The sequence below is a fragment of the Diorhabda sublineata genome, chromosome 7 (genome assembly GCF_026230105.1).
Source record: "Diorhabda sublineata isolate icDioSubl1.1 chromosome 7, icDioSubl1.1, whole genome shotgun sequence".
Lineage (NCBI taxonomy): Eukaryota > Metazoa > Arthropoda > Insecta > Coleoptera > Chrysomelidae > Diorhabda > Diorhabda sublineata.
In genome coordinates this window covers 23,038,424-23,056,902 of record NC_079480.1, presented here as the reverse complement: position 1 = coordinate 23,056,902, position 18,479 = coordinate 23,038,424, and the positions used below count along the sequence as shown (strand labels likewise).

Sequence of the window (18,479 nt, the reverse complement as noted above, 5' to 3'; positions counted from 1 at the left end):
CTTGGTGATTTTTTAAAGAAGCATATGTTTTCCATTAATATTCGAACAAGTTTGAAACCTCGTATATCCAATACCGTGACCCCAACTAACTTACTGATTTATTTCAACATACAAATAACCTTCAGCAACAATTCTCTAGAATGTTAGCCCAATATACCAGTTATTCTGGCCTTGGTGATTTTTTAAAGAAGCATATGTTTTTCATTAATATTCGAACAAATTTGAAACCTCGTATATCCAATACCGTGACCCCAACTAACTTACAGATTTATTTCAACATACAAATACCCTTCAGAAACAATTCTCCATAATTTTAGCCCAATATACCAGTTATTCTGGCCTTGGTGATTTTTTAAAGAAGCATATGTTTTCCATTAATATTCGAACAAGTTTGAAACCTCGTATATCCAATACCGTGACCGCAACTAACTTACTGATTTATTTCAACATACAAATAAACTTCAGCAACAATTCTCTCGAATGTTAGCCCAATAAACCAGTTATTCTGGCCTTGGAGATTTTTTAAAGAAGCACATGTTTTCCATTAATATTCGAGCAAATTTGAAACCTCGTATATCCAATACCGTGACCCCAACTAACTTACTGATTTATTTCAACATACAAATAACCTTCAGAAACAATTCTCTAGAATTTTAGCCCAATAAACCAGTTATTCTGGCCTTGGAGATTTTTTAAAGAAGCACATGTTTTCCATTAATATTCGAGCAAATTTGAAACCTCGTATATCCAATACCGTGACCCCAACTAACTTACTGATTTATTTCAACATACAAATAACCTTCAGAAACAAATCTCTAGAATTTTAGCCCAATATACCGGTTATTCTGGCCTTGGTGATTTTTTAAAGAAGCATATGTTTTTCATTAATATTCGAACAAATTTGAAACCTCGTATATCCAATACAGTGACCCCAACTAACTTCTTTATTTATTTCAACATACAAATAACCTTCAGAAACAATTCTCTATAATTTTAGCCCAATATACCAGTTATTCTGGCCTTGGTGATTTTTTAAAGAAGCATATGTTTTTCATTAATATTCGAACAAATTTGAAACCTCGTATATCCAATACCGTGACCCCAACTAACTTACTGACTCATTTCAACATACAAATAACCTTCGGAAACAATTCTCTAGAATTTTAGCCCAATATACCAGTTATTCTGGCCTTGGTGATTTTTTAAAGAAGCATATGTTTTCCATTAATATTCGAACAAGTTTGAAACCTCGTATATCCAATACCGTGACCCCAACTAACTTACTGATTTATTTCAACATACAAATAACCTTCAGCAACAATTCTCGAGAATGTTAGCCCAATAAACCAGTTATTCTGGCCTTGGAGATTTTTTAAAGAAGCACATGTTTTCCATTAATATTCGAGCAAATTTGAAACCTCGTATATCCAATACCGTGACCCCAACTAACTTACTGATTTATTTCAACATACAAATAACCTTCAGAAACAATTCTCTAGAATTTTAGCCCAATATACCAGTTATTCTAGCCTTGGTGATTTTTTAAAGAAGCATATGTTTTTCATTAATATTCGAACAAATTTGAAACCTCGTATATCCAATACCGTGACCCCAACTAACTTACTGATTTATTTCAACATACAAATAACCTTCAGAAACAATTCTCTATAATTTTAGCCCAATATACCAGTTATTCTGGCCTTGGAGATTTTTTAAAGAAGCACATGTTTTCCATTCATATTCGAGCAAATTTGAAACCTCGTATATCCAATACCGTGACCCCAACTAACTTACTGATTTATTTCAACATACAAATAACCTTCAGCAACAATTCTCTAGAATGTTAGCCCAATAAACCAGTTATTCTGGCCTTGGAGATTTTTTAAAGAAGCACATGTTTTCCATTAATATTCGAGCAAATTTGAAACCTCGTATATCCAATACCGTAACCCCAACTAACTTACTGATTCATTTCAACATACAAATAACCTTCAGAAACAAATCTCTAGAATTTTAGCCCAATATACCAGTTATTCTGGCCTTGGTGATTTTTTAAAGAAGCATATGTTTTTCGTTAATATTCGAACAAATTTGAAACCTCGTATATCCAATACCGTGACCCCAACTAACTTACTGACTCATTTCAACATACAAATAACCTTCAGAAACAATTCTCTATAATTTTAGCCCAATATACCAGTTATTCTGGCCTTGGAGATTTTTTAAAGAAGCATATGTTTTCCATTAATATTCGAGCAAATATGACACCTCGTATATCCAATACCGTGACCCCAACTAACTTACTGATTTATTTCAACATACAAATAACCTTCAGCAACAATTCTCTAGAATGTTAGCCCAATAAACCAGTTATTCTGGCCTTGGTGATTTTTTAAAGAAGCATACGTTTTCCATTAATATTCGAACAAGTTTGAAACCTCGTATATCCAATACCGTGACCGCAACTAACTTACTGATTTATTTCAACATACAAATAACCTTCAGAAACAATTCTCTAGAATTTTAGCCCAATATACCAGTTATTCTAGCCTTGGTGATTTTTTAAAGAAGCATATGTTTTCCATTAATATTCGAGCAAATTTGAAACCTCGTATATCCAATACCGTGACCCCAACTAACTTACTGATTTATTTCAATATACAAATAACCTTCAGAAACAATTCTCTAGAATTTTAGCCCAATATACCAGTTATTCTGGCCTTGGTGATTTTTTAAAGAAGCATATGTTTTTCATCAATATTCGAACAAATTTGAAACCTCGTTTATCCAATACCGTGACCCCAACTAACTTACTGATTTATTTCAACATACAAATAACCTTCAGCAACAATTCTCTAGAATGTTAGCCCAATAAACCAGTTATATTGGCCTTGGTGATTTTTTAAAGAAGCATATGTTTTTCATCAATATTCGAACAAATTTGAAACCTCGTATATCCAATACCGTGACCCCAACTAACTTACTGATTTATTTCAACATACAAATAACCTTCAGCAACAATTCTCTAGAATGTTAGCCCAATAAACCAGTTATTCTGGCCTTGGAGATTTTTTAAAGAAGCACATGTTTTCCATTAATATTCGAGCAAATTTGAAACCTCGTATATCCAATACCGTGACCCCAACTAACTTACTGATTTATTTCAACATACAAATAACCTTCAGAAACAATTCTCTAGAATTTTAGCCCAATATACCAGTTATTCTGGCCTTGGTGATTTTTTAAAGAAGCATATGTTTTTCATCAATATTCGAACAAATTTGAAACCTCGTATATCCAATACCGTGACCCCAACTAACTTACTGATTTATTTCAACATACAAATAACCTTCATCAACAATTCTCTAGAATGTTAGCCCAATATACCAGTTATTCTGGCCTTGGTGATTTTTTAAAGAAGTATATGTTTTCCATTAATATTCGAACAAGTTTGAAACCTCGTATATCCAATACCGTGACCCCAACTAACTTACTGATTTATTTCAACATACAAATAACCTTCAGAAACAATTCTCTATAATTTTAGCCCAATAAACCAGTTATTCTGGCCTTGGTGATTTTTTAAAGAAGCATATGTTTTTCATCAATATTCGAACAAATTCGAAACCTCGTATATCCAATACCGTGACCCCAACTAACTTACTGATTTATTTCAACATACAAATAACCTTCAGCAACAATTCTCTAGAATGTTAGCCCAATAAACCAGTTATTCTGGCCTTGGTGATTTTTTAAAGAAGCATATGTTTTCCATTAATATTCGAACAAGTTTGAAACCTCGTATATCCAATACCGTGACCCCAACTAACTTACTGATTTATTTCAACATACAAATAACCTTCAGCAACAATTCTCTAGAATGTTAGCCCAATAAACCAGTTATTCTGGCCTTGGAGATTTTTTAAAGAAGCACATGTTTTCCATTAATATTCGAGCAAATTTGAAACCTCGTATATCCAATACCGTGACCCCAACTAACTTACTGATTTATTTCAACATACAAATAACCTTCAGAAACAATTCTCTAGAATTTTAGCCCAATATACCAGTTATTCTGGCCTTGGTGATTTTTTAAAGAAGCATATGTTTTTCATCAATATTCGAACAAATTTGAAACCTCGTATATCCAATACCGTGACCCCAACTAACTTACTGATATATTTCAACATACAAATAACCTTCATCAACAATTCTCTAGAATGTTAGCCCAATAAACCAGTTATTCTGGCCTTGGTGATTTTTTAAAGAAGCATATATTTTCCATTAATATTCGAACAAGTTTGAAACCTCGTATATCCAATACCGTGACCCCAACTAACTTACTGATTTATTTCAACATACAAATAACCTTCAGAAACAATTCTCTATAATTTTAGCCCAATAAACCAGTTATTCTGGCCTTGGAGATTTTTTAAAGAAGCACATGTTTTCCATTAATATTCGAGCAAATTTGAAACCTCGTATATCCAATACCGTGACCCCAACTAACTTACTGATTTATTTCAACATACAAATAACCTTCAGCAACAATTCTCTAGAATGTTAGCCCAATAAACCAGTTATTCTGGCCTTGGAGATTTTTTAAAGAAGCACATGTTTTCCATTAATATTCGAGCAAATTTGAAACCTCGTATATCCAATACCGTGACCCCAACTAACTTACTGATTTATTTCAACATACAAATAACCTTCAGCAACAATTCTCTAGAATGTTAGCCCAATATACCAGTTATTCTGGCCTTGGTGATTTTTTAAAGAAGCATATGTTTTTCATCAATATTCGAACAAATTTGAAACCTCGTATATCCAATACCGTGACCCCAACTAACTTACTGATTTATTTCAACATACAAATAACCTTCATCAACAATTCTCTAGAATTTCAGCCCAATAAACCAGTTATTATTGCCTTGGTGATTTTTTACAGAAGCATATGTTTTCCATTAATATTCGAACAAGTTTGAAACCTCGTATATCCAATACCGTGACCCCAACTAACTTACTGATTTATTTCAACATACAAATAACCTTCAGCAACAATTCTCTAGAATGTTAGCCCAATAAACCAGTTATTCTGGCCTTGGTGATTTTTTAAAGAAGCATATGTTTTTCATCAATATTCGAACAAATTTGAAACCTCGTATATCCAATACCGTGACCCCAACTAACTTACTGATTTATTTCAACATACAAATAACCTTCAGAAACAATTCTCTAGAATTTTAGCCCAATATACCAGTTATTGTGGCCTTGGTGATTTTTTAAAGAAGCATATGTTTTCCATTAATATTCGAACAAGTTTGAAACCTCGTATATCCAATACCGTGACCCCAACTAACTTACTGATTTATTTCAACATACAAATAACCTTCAGAAACAATTCTCTAGAATTTTAGCCCAATATACCAGTTATTCTGGCCTTGGTGATTTTTTAAAGAAGCATATGTTTTTCATCAATATTCGAACAAATTTGAAACCTCGTATATCCAATACCGTGACCCCAACTAACTTACTGATTTATTTCAACATACAAATAACCTTCATCAACAATTCTCTAGAATGTTAGCCCAATATACCAGTTATTCTGGCCTTGGTGATTTTTTAAAGAAGTATATGTTTTCCATTAATATTCGAACAAGTTTGAAACCTCGTATATCCAATACCGTGACCCCAACTAACTTACTGATTTATTTCAACATACAAATAACCTTCAGAAACAATTCTCTATAATTTTAGCCCAATAAACCAGTTATTCTGGCCTTGGTGATTTTTTAAAGAAGCATATGTTTTTCATCAATATTCGAACAAATTCGAAACCTCGTATATCCAATACCGTGACCCCAACTAACTTACTGATTTATTTCAACATACAAATAACCTTCAGCAACAATTCTCTAGAATGTTAGCCCAATAAACCAGTTATTCTGGCCTTGGTGATTTTTTAAAGAAGCATATGTTTTCCATTAATATTCGAACAAGTTTGAAACCTCGTATATCCAATACCGTGACCCCAACTAACTTACTGATTTATTTCAACATACAAATAACCTTCAGCAACAATTCTCTAGAATGTTAGCCCAATAAACCAGTTATTCTGGCCTTGGAGATTTTTTAAAGAAGCACATGTTTTCCATTAATATTCGAGCAAATTTGAAACCTCGTATATCCAATACCGTGACCCCAACTAACTTACTGATTTATTTCAACATACAAATAACCTTCAGAAACAATTCTCTAGAATTTTAGCCCAATATACCAGTTATTCTGGCCTTGGTGATTTTTTAAAGAAGCATATGTTTTTCATCAATATTCGAACAAATTTGAAACCTCGTATATCCAATACCGTGACCCCAACTAACTTACTGATATATTTCAACATACAAATAACCTTCATCAACAATTCTCTAGAATGTTAGCCCAATAAACCAGTTATTCTGGCCTTGGTGATTTTTTAAAGAAGCATATATTTTCCATTAATATTCGAACAAGTTTGAAACCTCGTATATCCAATACCGTGACCCCAACTAACTTACTGATTTATTTCAACATACAAATAACCTTCAGAAACAATTCTCTATAATTTTAGCCCAATAAACCAGTTATTCTGGCCTTGGAGATTTTTTAAAGAAGCACATGTTTTCCATTAATATTCGAGCAAATTTGAAACCTCGTATATCCAATACCGTGACCCCAACTAACTTACTGATTTATTTCAACATACAAATAACCTTCAGCAACAATTCTCTAGAATGTTAGCCCAATAAACCAGTTATTCTGGCCTTGGAGATTTTTTAAAGAAGCACATGTTTTCCATTAATATTCGAGCAAATTTGAAACCTCGTATATCCAATACCGTGACCCCAACTAACTTACTGATTTATTTCAACATACAAATAACCTTCAGCAACAATTCTCTAGAATGTTAGCCCAATATACCAGTTATTCTGGCCTTGGTGATTTTTTAAAGAAGCATATGTTTTTCATCAATATTCGAACAAATTTGAAACCTCGTATATCCAATACCGTGACCCCAACTAACTTACTGATTTATTTCAACATACAAATAACCTTCATCAACAATTCTCTAGAATTTCAGCCCAATAAACCAGTTATTATTGCCTTGGTGATTTTTTAAAGAAGCATATGTTTTCCATTAATATTCGAACAAGTTTGAAACCTCGTATATCCAATACCGTGACCCCAACTAACTTACTGATTTATTTCAACATACAAATAACCTTCAGCAACAATTCTCTAGAATGTTAGCCCAATAAACCAGTTATTCTGGCCTTGGTGATTTTTTAAAGAAGCATATGTTTTTCATCAATATTCGAACAAATTTGAAACCTCGTATATCCAATACCGTGACCCCAACTAACTTACTGATTTATTTCAACATACAAATAACCTTCAGAAACAATTCTCTAGAATTTTAGCCCAATATACCAGTTATTGTGGCCTTGGTGATTTTTTAAAGAAGCATATGTTTTCCATTAATATTCGAACAAGTTTGAAACCTCGTATATCCAATACCGTGACCCCAACTAACTTACTGATTTATTTCAACATACAAATAACCTTCAGAAACAATTCTCTAGAATTTATCCCAATATACCAGTTATTGTGGCCTTGGTGATTTTTTAAAGAAGCATATGTTTTCCATTAATATTGGAGCAAATTTGAAACCTCGTATATCCAATACCGTGACCCCAACTAACTTACTGATTTATTTCAACATACAAATAACCTTCAGCAACAATTCTCTAGAATGTTAGCCCAATAAACCAGTTATTCTGGCCTTGGAGATTTTTTAAAGAATCACATGTTTTCCATTAATATTCGAGCAAATTTGAAACCTCGTATATCCAATACCGTGACCCCAACTAACTTACTGATTTATTTCAACATACAAATAACCTTCAGCAACAATTCTCCAGAATGTTAGCCCAATAAACCAGTTATTCTGGCCTTGGAGATTTTTTAAAGAAGCACATGTTTTCCATTAATATTCGAGCAAATTTGAAACCTCGTATATCCAATACCGTGACCCCAACTAACTTACTGATTTATTTCAACATACAAATAACCTTCAGCAACAATTCTCTAGAATGTTAGCCCAATAAACCAGTTATTCTGGCCTTGGAGATTTTTTAAAGAAGCACATGTTTTCCATTAATATTCGAGCAAATTTGAAACCTCGTATATCCAATACCGTGACCCCAACTAACTTACTGATTTATTTCAACATACAAATAACCTTCAGAAACAATTCTCTAGAATTTCAGCCCAATATACCAGTTATTCTGGCCTTGGTGATTTTTTAAAGAAGCATATGTTTTTCATTAATATTCGAACAAATTTGAAACCTCGTATATCCAATACCGTGACCCCAACTAACTTACTGATTTATTTCAACATACAAATAACCTTCAGAAACAATTCTCTATGATTTTAGCCCAATATACCAGTTATTCTGGCCTTGGAGATTTTTTAAAGAAGCACATGTTTTCCATTAATATTCGAGCAAATATGACACCTCGTATATCCAATACCGTGACCCCAACTAACTTACTGATTTATTCCATCATACAAATAACCTTCATCCACAATTCTCTAGAATTTCAGCCCAATAAACCAGTTATTATTGCCTTGGGGATTTTTTAAAGAAGCATATGTTTTTCATTAATATTCGAGCAAATTTGAAACCTCGTATATCCAATACTGTGACCCCAACTAACTTACTGATTTATTTCAACATACAACTAACCTTCAGCAACAATTCTCTAGAATTTCAGCCCAATAAACCAGTTATTCTGGCCTTGGTGATTTTTTAAAGAAGCATATGTTTTTCATTAATATTCGAACAAATTTGAAACCTCGTATATCCAATACCGTGACCCCAACTAACTTACTGATTTATTTCAACATACAAATAACCTTCAGAAACAATTCTCTAGAATTTTAGCTCAATATACCAGTTATTCTGGCCTTGGTGATTTTTTAAAGAAGCATATGTTTTTCATTAATATTCGAGCAAATTTGAAACCTCGTATATCCAATACCGTGACCCCAACTAACTTACTGATTTATTTCAACATACAACTAACCTTCAGCAACAATTCTCTAGAATTTCAGCCCAATAAACCAGTTATTATTGCCTTGGGGATTTTTTAAAGAAGCATATGTTTTTCATTAATATTCGAGCAAATTTGAAACCTCGTATATCCAATACTGTGACCCCAACTAACTTACTGATTTATTTCAACATACAACTAACCTTCAGCAACAATTCTCTAGAATTTCAGCCCAATAAACCAGTTATTATTGCCTTGGGGATTTTTTAAAGAAGCATATGTTTTTCATTAATATTCGAGCAAATTTGAAACCTCGTATATCCAATACCGTGACCCCAACTAACTTACTGATTTATTTCAACATACAAATAACCTTCATCAACAATTCTCTAGAATGTTAGCCCAATAAACCAGTTATTCTGGCCTTGGTGATTTTTTAAAGAAGCATATGTTTTTCATTAATATTCGAGCAAATTTGAAACCTCGTATATCCAATACCGTGACCCCAACTAACTTACTGATTTATTTCAACATACAAATAACCTTCATCAACAATTCTCTAGAATGTTAGCCCAATAAACCAGTTATTCTGGCCTTGGTGATTTTTTAAAGAAGCATATGTTTTTCATCAATATTCGAACAAATTTGAAACCTCGTATATCCAATACCGTGACCCCAACTAACTTACTGATTTATTTCAACATACAAATAACCTTCAGCAACAATTCTCTAGAATGTTAGCCCAATAAACCAGTTATTCTGGCCTTGGTGATTTTTTAAAGAAGCATATGTTTTCCATTAATATTCGAACAAGTTTGAAACCTCGTATATCCAATACCGTGACCCCAACTAACTTACAGATTTATTTCAACATACAAATAACCTTCATCAACAATTCTCTAGAATGTTAGCCCAATAAACCAGTTATTCTGGCCTTGGTGATTTTTTAAAGAAGCATATGTTTTCCATTAATATTCGAACAAGTTTGAAACCTCGTATATCCAATACCGTGACCCCAACTAACTTACTGATTTATTTCAACATACAAATTACCTTCAGCAACAATTCTCTAGAATGTTAGCCCAATAAACCAGTTATTCTGGCCTTGGAGATTTTTTAAAGAAGCACATGTTTTCCATTAATATTCGAGCAAATTTGAAACCTCGTATATCCAATACCGTGACCCATACTAACTTACTGATTTATTTCAACATACAAATAACCTTCAGAAACAATTCTTTAGAATTTTAGCCCAATAAACCAGTTATTCTGGCCTTGGTGATTTTTTAAAGAAGCATATGTTTTCCATTAATATTCGAACAAGTTTGAAACCTCGTATATCCAATACCGTGACCGCAACTAACTTACTGATTTATTTCAACATACAAATAACCTTCAGCAACAATTCTCTAGAATGTTAGCCCAATAAACCAGTTATTCTGGCCTTGGAGATTTTTTAAAGAAGCACATGTTTTCCATTAATTTTCGAGCAAATTTGAAACCTCGTATATCCAATACCGTGACCCCAACTAACTTACTGATTTATTTCAACATACAAATAACCTTCATCAACAATTCTCTAGAATGTTAGCCCAATAAACCAGTTATTCTGGCCTTGGAGATTTTTTAAAGAAGCACATGTTTTCCATTAATATTCGAGCAAATTTGAAACCTCGTATATCCAATACCGTGACCCCAACCAACTTACTGATTTATTTCAACATACAAATAACCTTCAGCAACAATTCTCTATAATTTTAGCCCAATATACCAGTTATTCTGGCCTTGGTGATTTTTTAAAGAAGCATATGTTTTCCATTAATATTCGAGCAAATTTGAAACCTCGTATATCCAATACCGTGACCCCAACTAACTTACTGATTTATTTCAACATACAAATAACCTTCAGCAACAATTCTCTAGAATGTTAGCCCAATAAACCAGTTATTCTGGCCTTGGTGATTTTTTAAAGAAGCATATGTTTTCCATTAATATTCGAACAAATTTGAAACCTCGTATATCCAATACCGTGACCGCAACTAACTTACTGATTTATTCCAACATACAAATAACCTTCAGCAACAATTCTCTAGAATGTTAGCCCAATAAACCAGTTATTCTGGCCTTGGAGATTTTTTAAAGAAGCACATGTTTTCCATTAATATTCGAGCAAATTTGAAACCTCGTATATCCAATACCGTGACCCCAACTAACTTACTGATTTATTTCAACATACAAATAACCTTCAGAAACAATTCTCTAGAATTTTAGCCCAATATACCAGTTATTCTGGCCTTGGTGATTTTTTAAAGAAGCATATGTTTTTCATTAATATTCGAACAAATTTTAAACCTCGTATATCCAATACCGTGACCCCAACTAACTTACTGATTTATTTCAACATACAAATAACCTTCAGAAACAATTCTCTATGATTTTAGCCCAATATACCAGTTATTCTGGCCTTGGAGATTTTTTAAAGAAGCACATGTTTTCCATTAATATTCGAGCAAATATGACACCTCGTATATCCAATACCGTGACCCCAACTAACTTACTGATTTATTTCATCATACAAATAACCTTCATCCACAATTCTCTAGAATTTCAGCCTAATAAACCAGTTATTATTGCCTTGGGGATTTTTTAAAGAAGCATATGTTTTTCATTAATATTCGAGCAAATTTGAAACCTCGTATATCCAATACTGTGACCCCAACTAACTTACTGATTTATTTCAACATACAACTAACCTTCAGCAACAATTCTCTAGAATTTCAGCCCAATAAACCAGTTATTCTGGCCTTGGTGATTTTTTAAAGAAGCATATGTTTTTCATTAATATTCGAACAAATTTGAAACCTCGTATATCCAATACCGTGACCCCAACTAACTTACTGATTTATTTCAACATACAAATAACCTTCAGAAACAATTCTCTAGAATTTTAGCTCAATATACCAGTTATTCTGGCCTTGGTGATTTTTTAAAGAAGCATATGTTTTTCATTAATATTCGAGCAAATTTGAAACCTCGTATATCCAATACCGTGACCCCAACTAACTTACTGATTTATTTCAACATACAACTAACCTTCAGCAACAATTCTCTAGAATTTCAGCCCAATAAACCAGTTATTATTGCCTTGGGGATTTTTTAAAGAAGCATATGTTTTTCATTAATATTCGAGCAAATTTGAAACCTCGTATATCCAATACTGTGACCCCAACTAACTTACTGATTTATTTCAACATACAACTAACCTTCAGCAACAATTCTCTAGAATTTCAGCCCAATAAACCAGTTATTATTGCCTTGGGGATTTTTTAAAGAAGCATATGTTTTTCATTAATATTCGAGCAAATTTGAAACCTCGTATATCCAATACCGTGACCCCAACTAACTTACTGATTTATTTCAACATACAAATAACCTTCATCAACAATTCTCTAGAATGTTAGCCCAATAAACCAGTTATTCTGGCCTTGGTGATTTTTTAAAGAAGCATATGTTTTTCATTAATATTCGAGCAAATTTGAAACCTCGTATATCCAATACCGTGACCCCAACTAACTTACTGATTTATTTCAACATACAAATAACCTTCATCAACAATTCTCTAGAATGTTAGCCCAATAAACCAGTTATTCTGGCCTTGGTGATTTTTTAAAGAAGCATATGTTTTTCATCAATATTCGAACAAATTTGAAACCTCGTATATCCAATACCGTGACCCCAACTAACTTACTGATTTATTTCAACATACAAATAACCTTCAGCAACAATTCTCTAGAATGTTAGCCCAATAAACCAGTTATTCTGGCCTTGGTGATTTTTTAAAGAAGCATATGTTTTCCATTAATATTCGAACAAGTTTGAAACCTCGTATATCCAATACCGTGACCCCAACTAACTTACAGATTTATTTCAACATACAAATAACCTTCATCAACAATTCTCTAGAATGTTAGCCCAATAAACCAGTTATTCTGGCCTTGGTGATTTTTTAAAGAAGCATATGTTTTCCATTAATATTCGAACAAGTTTGAAACCTCGTATATCCAATACCGTGACCCCAACTAACTTACTGATTTATTTCAACATACAAATAACCTTCAGCAACAATTCTCTAGAATGTTAGCCCAATAAACCAGTTATTCTGGCCTTGGAGATTTTTTAAAGAAGCACATGTTTTCCATTAATATTCGAGCAAATTTGAAACCTCGTATATCCAATACCGTGACCCATACTAACTTACTGATTTATTTCAACATACAAATAACCTTCAGAAACAATTCTTTAGAATTTTAGCCCAATAAACCAGTTATTCTGGCCTTGGTGATTTTTTAAAGAAGCATATGTTTTCCATTAATATTCGAACAAGTTTGAAACCTCGTATATCCAATACCGTGACCGCAACTAACTTACTGATTTATTTCAACATACAAATAACCTTCAGCAACAATTCTCTAGAATGTTAGCCCAATAAACCAGTTATTCTGGCCTTGGAGATTTTTTAAAGAAGCACATGTTTTCCATTAATTTTCGAGCAAATTTGAAACCTCGTATATCCAATACCGTGACCCCAACTAACTTACTGATTTATTTCAACATACAAATAACCTTCATCAACAATTCTCTAGAATGTTAGCCCAATAAACCAGTTATTCTGGCCTTGGAGATTTTTTAAAGAAGCACATGTTTTCCATTAATATTCGAGCAAATTTGAAACCTCGTATATCCAATACCGTGACCCCAACCAACTTACTGATTTATTTCAACATACAAATAACCTTCAGCAACAATTCTCTATAATTTTAGCCCAATATACCAGTTATTCTGGCCTTGGTGATTTTTTAAAGAAGCATATGTTTTCCATTAATATTCGAGCAAATTTGAAACCTCGTATATCCAATACCGTGACCCCAACTAACTTACTGATTTATTTCAACATACAAATAACCTTCAGCAACAATTCTCTAGAATGTTAGCCCAATAAACCAGTTATTCTGGCCTTGGTGATTTTTTAAAGAAGCATATGTTTTCCATTAATATTCGAACAAATTTGAAACCTCGTATATCCAATACCGTGACCGCAACTAACTTACTGATTTATTCCAACATACAAATAACCTTCAGCAACAATTCTCTAGAATGTTAGCCCAATAAACCAGTTATTCTGGCCTTGGAGATTTTTTAAAGAAGCACATGTTTTCCATTAATATTCGAGCAAATTTGAAACCTCGTATATCCAATACCGTGACCCCAACTAACTAACTGATTTATTTCAACATACAAATAACCTTCAGAAACAAATCTCTAGAATTTTAGCCCAATATACCAGTTATTCTGGCCTTGGTGATTTTTTAAAGAAGCATATGTTTTTCATTAATATTCAACCTGTCTCTAAATGTGTTAGTTTCAATTTTTTGGTTATATATAATAAATAAAAGTAAAGATAGTTATAGTGAATGAAAATTTAGTAATAAAAGTCCTTCACGAGATAAGACATGTGATCAAAAAAGAACCAAAATTCTTCTATCAAACAATTTCTTAATTGAAATCAGTAGCACCATCTCTTGGGGTAATTATAAATCTTAACATATTATAGCTCCATCTATCAGTAAATCTTTTAAAGTTCAATTTTAATGTTTTACAACAATCTGTCATGATTCATGATCAAGATTGAGTATCATAAAACAAGTTTCAAAACGTAAAAAATCTACAATTGTGGTAATTCACTATAATTTAATTTATTTCGAAATATATACCTGTGTCAATTTGGCCAACTGCGTATTATCTACTGGTTTATCATTTAGATAATACGTTTTCAAAGTTTTACTGACTGTTTTCGAAAAATCGGTTTCTCTTTCATACAAAAATGCGATCGGCGCAATTTTTTCAAATTCCTCGTTCATATGTTTCGTTAAAGTTTGATTGTGGATAACATCTACAACATTTTCATCATTATAATAATTTTTTTTCATGTTTTGTTATAGTTTGTGACCGAATTTGACCAGGACTGATCACAAATAAAACTTCCGGACTCATTCTAATGCAAACATTTCAATCCTCGACTTGGATGTGTTCAATATTTTAAGTAATTGAGTTTTTATGACTTCAGTAAACTCAAAACGAGAGTTTTGGAGTTTTGAAAAAGTCACAAGGAGTCAAATCTGATTGAGTGATAACCGTTTGGTATAAAAATCAGTCGCAATTAGTTTGGAGTATGACGCACTTTATCTTGGTGAAAAATCACATAAAAAAATGTTGTACCAATTTAGGAATAAAGAAATTATCGATGGGATTTACGCGAGCAGTTTAAATATAATAATCCAGGTCAAATTCGATCAGATCATGTTGCATACTCACTAAAAGCGATGTTGCTGAATTCGTCCTTGGTCTGTCCTGTTATGAATGGGATTTTCCTGAACTGCCCGTTGGTTATTAACTGTATAGGATGTGCTGGTAAGAATCTAGGTTGACCAAAATCTTGTTCGATTACCGGAGACCATATCAAAATTGGATCAGTACCAAATTCCTATAAAAAATATACCAACGACGATTTTTTTTACAATAAGTAAAGAAAATACGTCCAAATGAAACTGATATTCCATATTTTCATTAGATTCCGATCGTCCAGAACGCGCCGAATTAAGAATTTATGGTACGTTTTTCCCATTGGTGGTTTTTCATTAATAATATTCGAATAAGTTTGAAACCTCGTATATCCTATACCGTAACCCCAACTAATTTACAGATTTGTTTCAGCATACAACTAATCTTCAGCAACACCACTCTCGAATTTCAGCTCAATATTCCAGTTATTGTGGACTTGGTGATTTTTTAATGAAGCAAATGTTTTCTATTAATATTTGAGCACATTTGAAACCTCGTATATCCAATACCGTGACCCCAACTAACTCACTGATTTATTTCAAGATACAACTATCCTTCAGCAACATTTCTTTGAAATTTCAGCTCAATATACCATTTATTGTAGCCTTGGTGATTTTTTAAAGAAGCATATGTTTTCCATTAATATTCGAGCAAATTTGACACCTCGTATATTCAATACCGTGACCCCAACTAACTTACTGATTTATTTCAACCTATAACTATCCTTCAGCAACATTTTTCTGAAATTTCAGCTCAATAATCCAGATAAGAATCATACCATACCATATCAAAATTGGATCAGTACCAAATTCCTATAAAAAATATTCCAACAACGTTTTTTTTATATAATTTGCAATAAGAGAAGATTTGCAATATTTTCATTAGATTCCGGCCGTCCAGAACGCACCGCGTCGGCAACAGAGCCTCTTTTTAAGAATTCATGGCACGTTTTCCATGGTTTTGATTTTAGGTCTATTTCGAAAGAAAAAACGGATAAAAATTTATGTTTACATCAATAGATTTCTCACTCACGCAAATAAAAATTATTAAATCTTACACCAGCATTGCCAGATTTCAAAAATTGTTTTATAACTAACGACGTTTTGTTCCATTTCGGTTTTCATCGAAATTATTTTGATTTTCTATATAAAGAAATCGATTTATCAAAAGAAACAATTATACCGGGTGAGCAATCAAAGTCTGTCAAAAGACAGCCGACGGTCATAGGGAAGGGAATAGGAAGTGGAAGTTTATTAATTTGACCACCAAGATCTCCACACTTAACTTGATTAGATTTCTATTTGTGGGGATTTCGTCTTCGTATGCTAAAACAACTTTTACAACGAAAAAATTTCCGTTAAATCGACTCAGTTTTTACCTTAAATTTAGGAAGCGATTCCCCGAGTTCGTTATAAGGTTTCGTCCTTAAACATTTAATTATATTAGCTGCAGTATCATCCGGACATCCCACCAATCGCGCTTGTTTCTTGGCCAACTCCAATTGGTTCGTAGGTAGAGGCCAGGCTCCTGTAGGCGAACCACTTAAAGCTGCCGCTTTGTGGAACAAGCCTATACGATTAACAAACAACTTTTATTATTTCAATCTACACTAAAATCATCGTCAACTTTTCTATATTCAAATAATTCACCTTGGGACATCGGGGAGACCATATGCAGCACCACGCTCCACGCACCTGTACCATAACCGAGGAGAGTCACTGAATTCGGATCACCACCGAAAGCTTCGATGTTTTGTTTGACCCAATTTAGGGCTTCGACTTGATCTTTCAATCCGTTGTTACCGGGAGCTTCTTTATCTCCCAAACTTAAGAATCCTAAAAAAATATATATACAATCGATCTTCCTGTGAAGCATTCTTCTTTCCATTAATGGATAACATTAGAAGAAGAAGAAGAAGAGGAAGCAGAAGAAGAACTCACCTAACGTCCCTACTCTAAATGTTATCGTAACTAAAACAACTTCTTCGTCTAGAAGATAATTTGGTCCAGCCCAAGCGCTAGATCCTCCTAAACTGTAAAAACCTCCGGGGGGAATATAAACTATTACGGGACGTTTTGGTTTTTCACCTTCTGTCGGTAACTTGGTCGTATACACGTTAAGACTAAGACAATCTTCTGATACAGGTTCTGTGGAAGGTTGAGGACAAAGAGGACCATCTTTGGTAGCATCTAAAAGTCCTTCCCATTTTTCTACTCGAACTGGTGGCTTGGAAAAACACATAAATTATTTTCATTCCATCGACGTCAAAATATTGACATTTACCTTAAATCTGAGTTCGTTGATAGGCGGCTTGGCGTATCTGATCCCTCTAAACGAAAATATTTGTTTACCAAGTCTGGAATGGATCACGGAACCTTTTATTTGACCCAAAGGTGTGTTTATCAATAGTTCTGAAATACTAGTTGGCTGTACAACCGCTATGCAAACGGCACAGCCTAGAAAGAACACCAAACCCAGTTGATGTTTCATACTGAAAAGAATTTGAAACTAATTAACCAAATAACCAGAAATCAATACGATAATTATAAAAAAGCTTATGATAAATACAGTGATTATGAAAGAACTTATGATGAATAATGTAATTATAAAAGAACTTATGATGGTCCTGTGATTATAAAAGAACGTATGAGATTCTTACGGTGATTATAAAAGAACTTATGATGAATACAGTAATTATGAAAGAGCTTATAATGAATATTATGATTATAAAAGAACTTTTGATGAATACAATGATTATAAAAGATCTTATAATGAATATGGTGATTATAAAGGAACTTATGATAAATAAAGTGATTTGAAATAACTTATAATAAATACAATGATTTTAAAAGAACGTATGAGATTCTTACGGTGAGTATAAAAGAACTTATAATGAATACTGTCATTATAAAAGAACTTATCATGAATCCAGTGATTCTTACAGTGATTATAAAAGAACTTTTGATGAGTATGGTGATTATAAAC

The 18,479-nt window shown here is 32.8% G+C and overlaps 1 protein-coding gene across 1 annotated transcript in view; it reads right to left on the bottom strand.

The window, feature by feature from the left end:
* The window catches only part of LOC130446224 (juvenile hormone esterase-like), a 40,789-nt gene that overhangs the window by 20,330 nt on the left and 1,980 nt on the right, over nt 1-18,479 (bottom strand). Inside the window, exons 2-7 of the mRNA XM_056782321.1 lie at nt 17,778-17,985; nt 17,435-17,720; nt 17,144-17,329; nt 16,873-17,063; nt 15,468-15,636; nt 14,867-15,045 (exon numbers count right to left, since the gene is read on the bottom strand). Coding sequence (XP_056638299.1) covers nt 14,867-15,045; nt 15,468-15,636; nt 16,873-17,063; nt 17,144-17,329; nt 17,435-17,720; nt 17,778-17,984 — 1,218 coding nt within the window. The 5' untranslated portion in view covers nt 17,985. The remainder of the gene's footprint in view (nt 1-14,866; nt 15,046-15,467; nt 15,637-16,872; nt 17,064-17,143; nt 17,330-17,434; nt 17,721-17,777; nt 17,986-18,479) is intronic.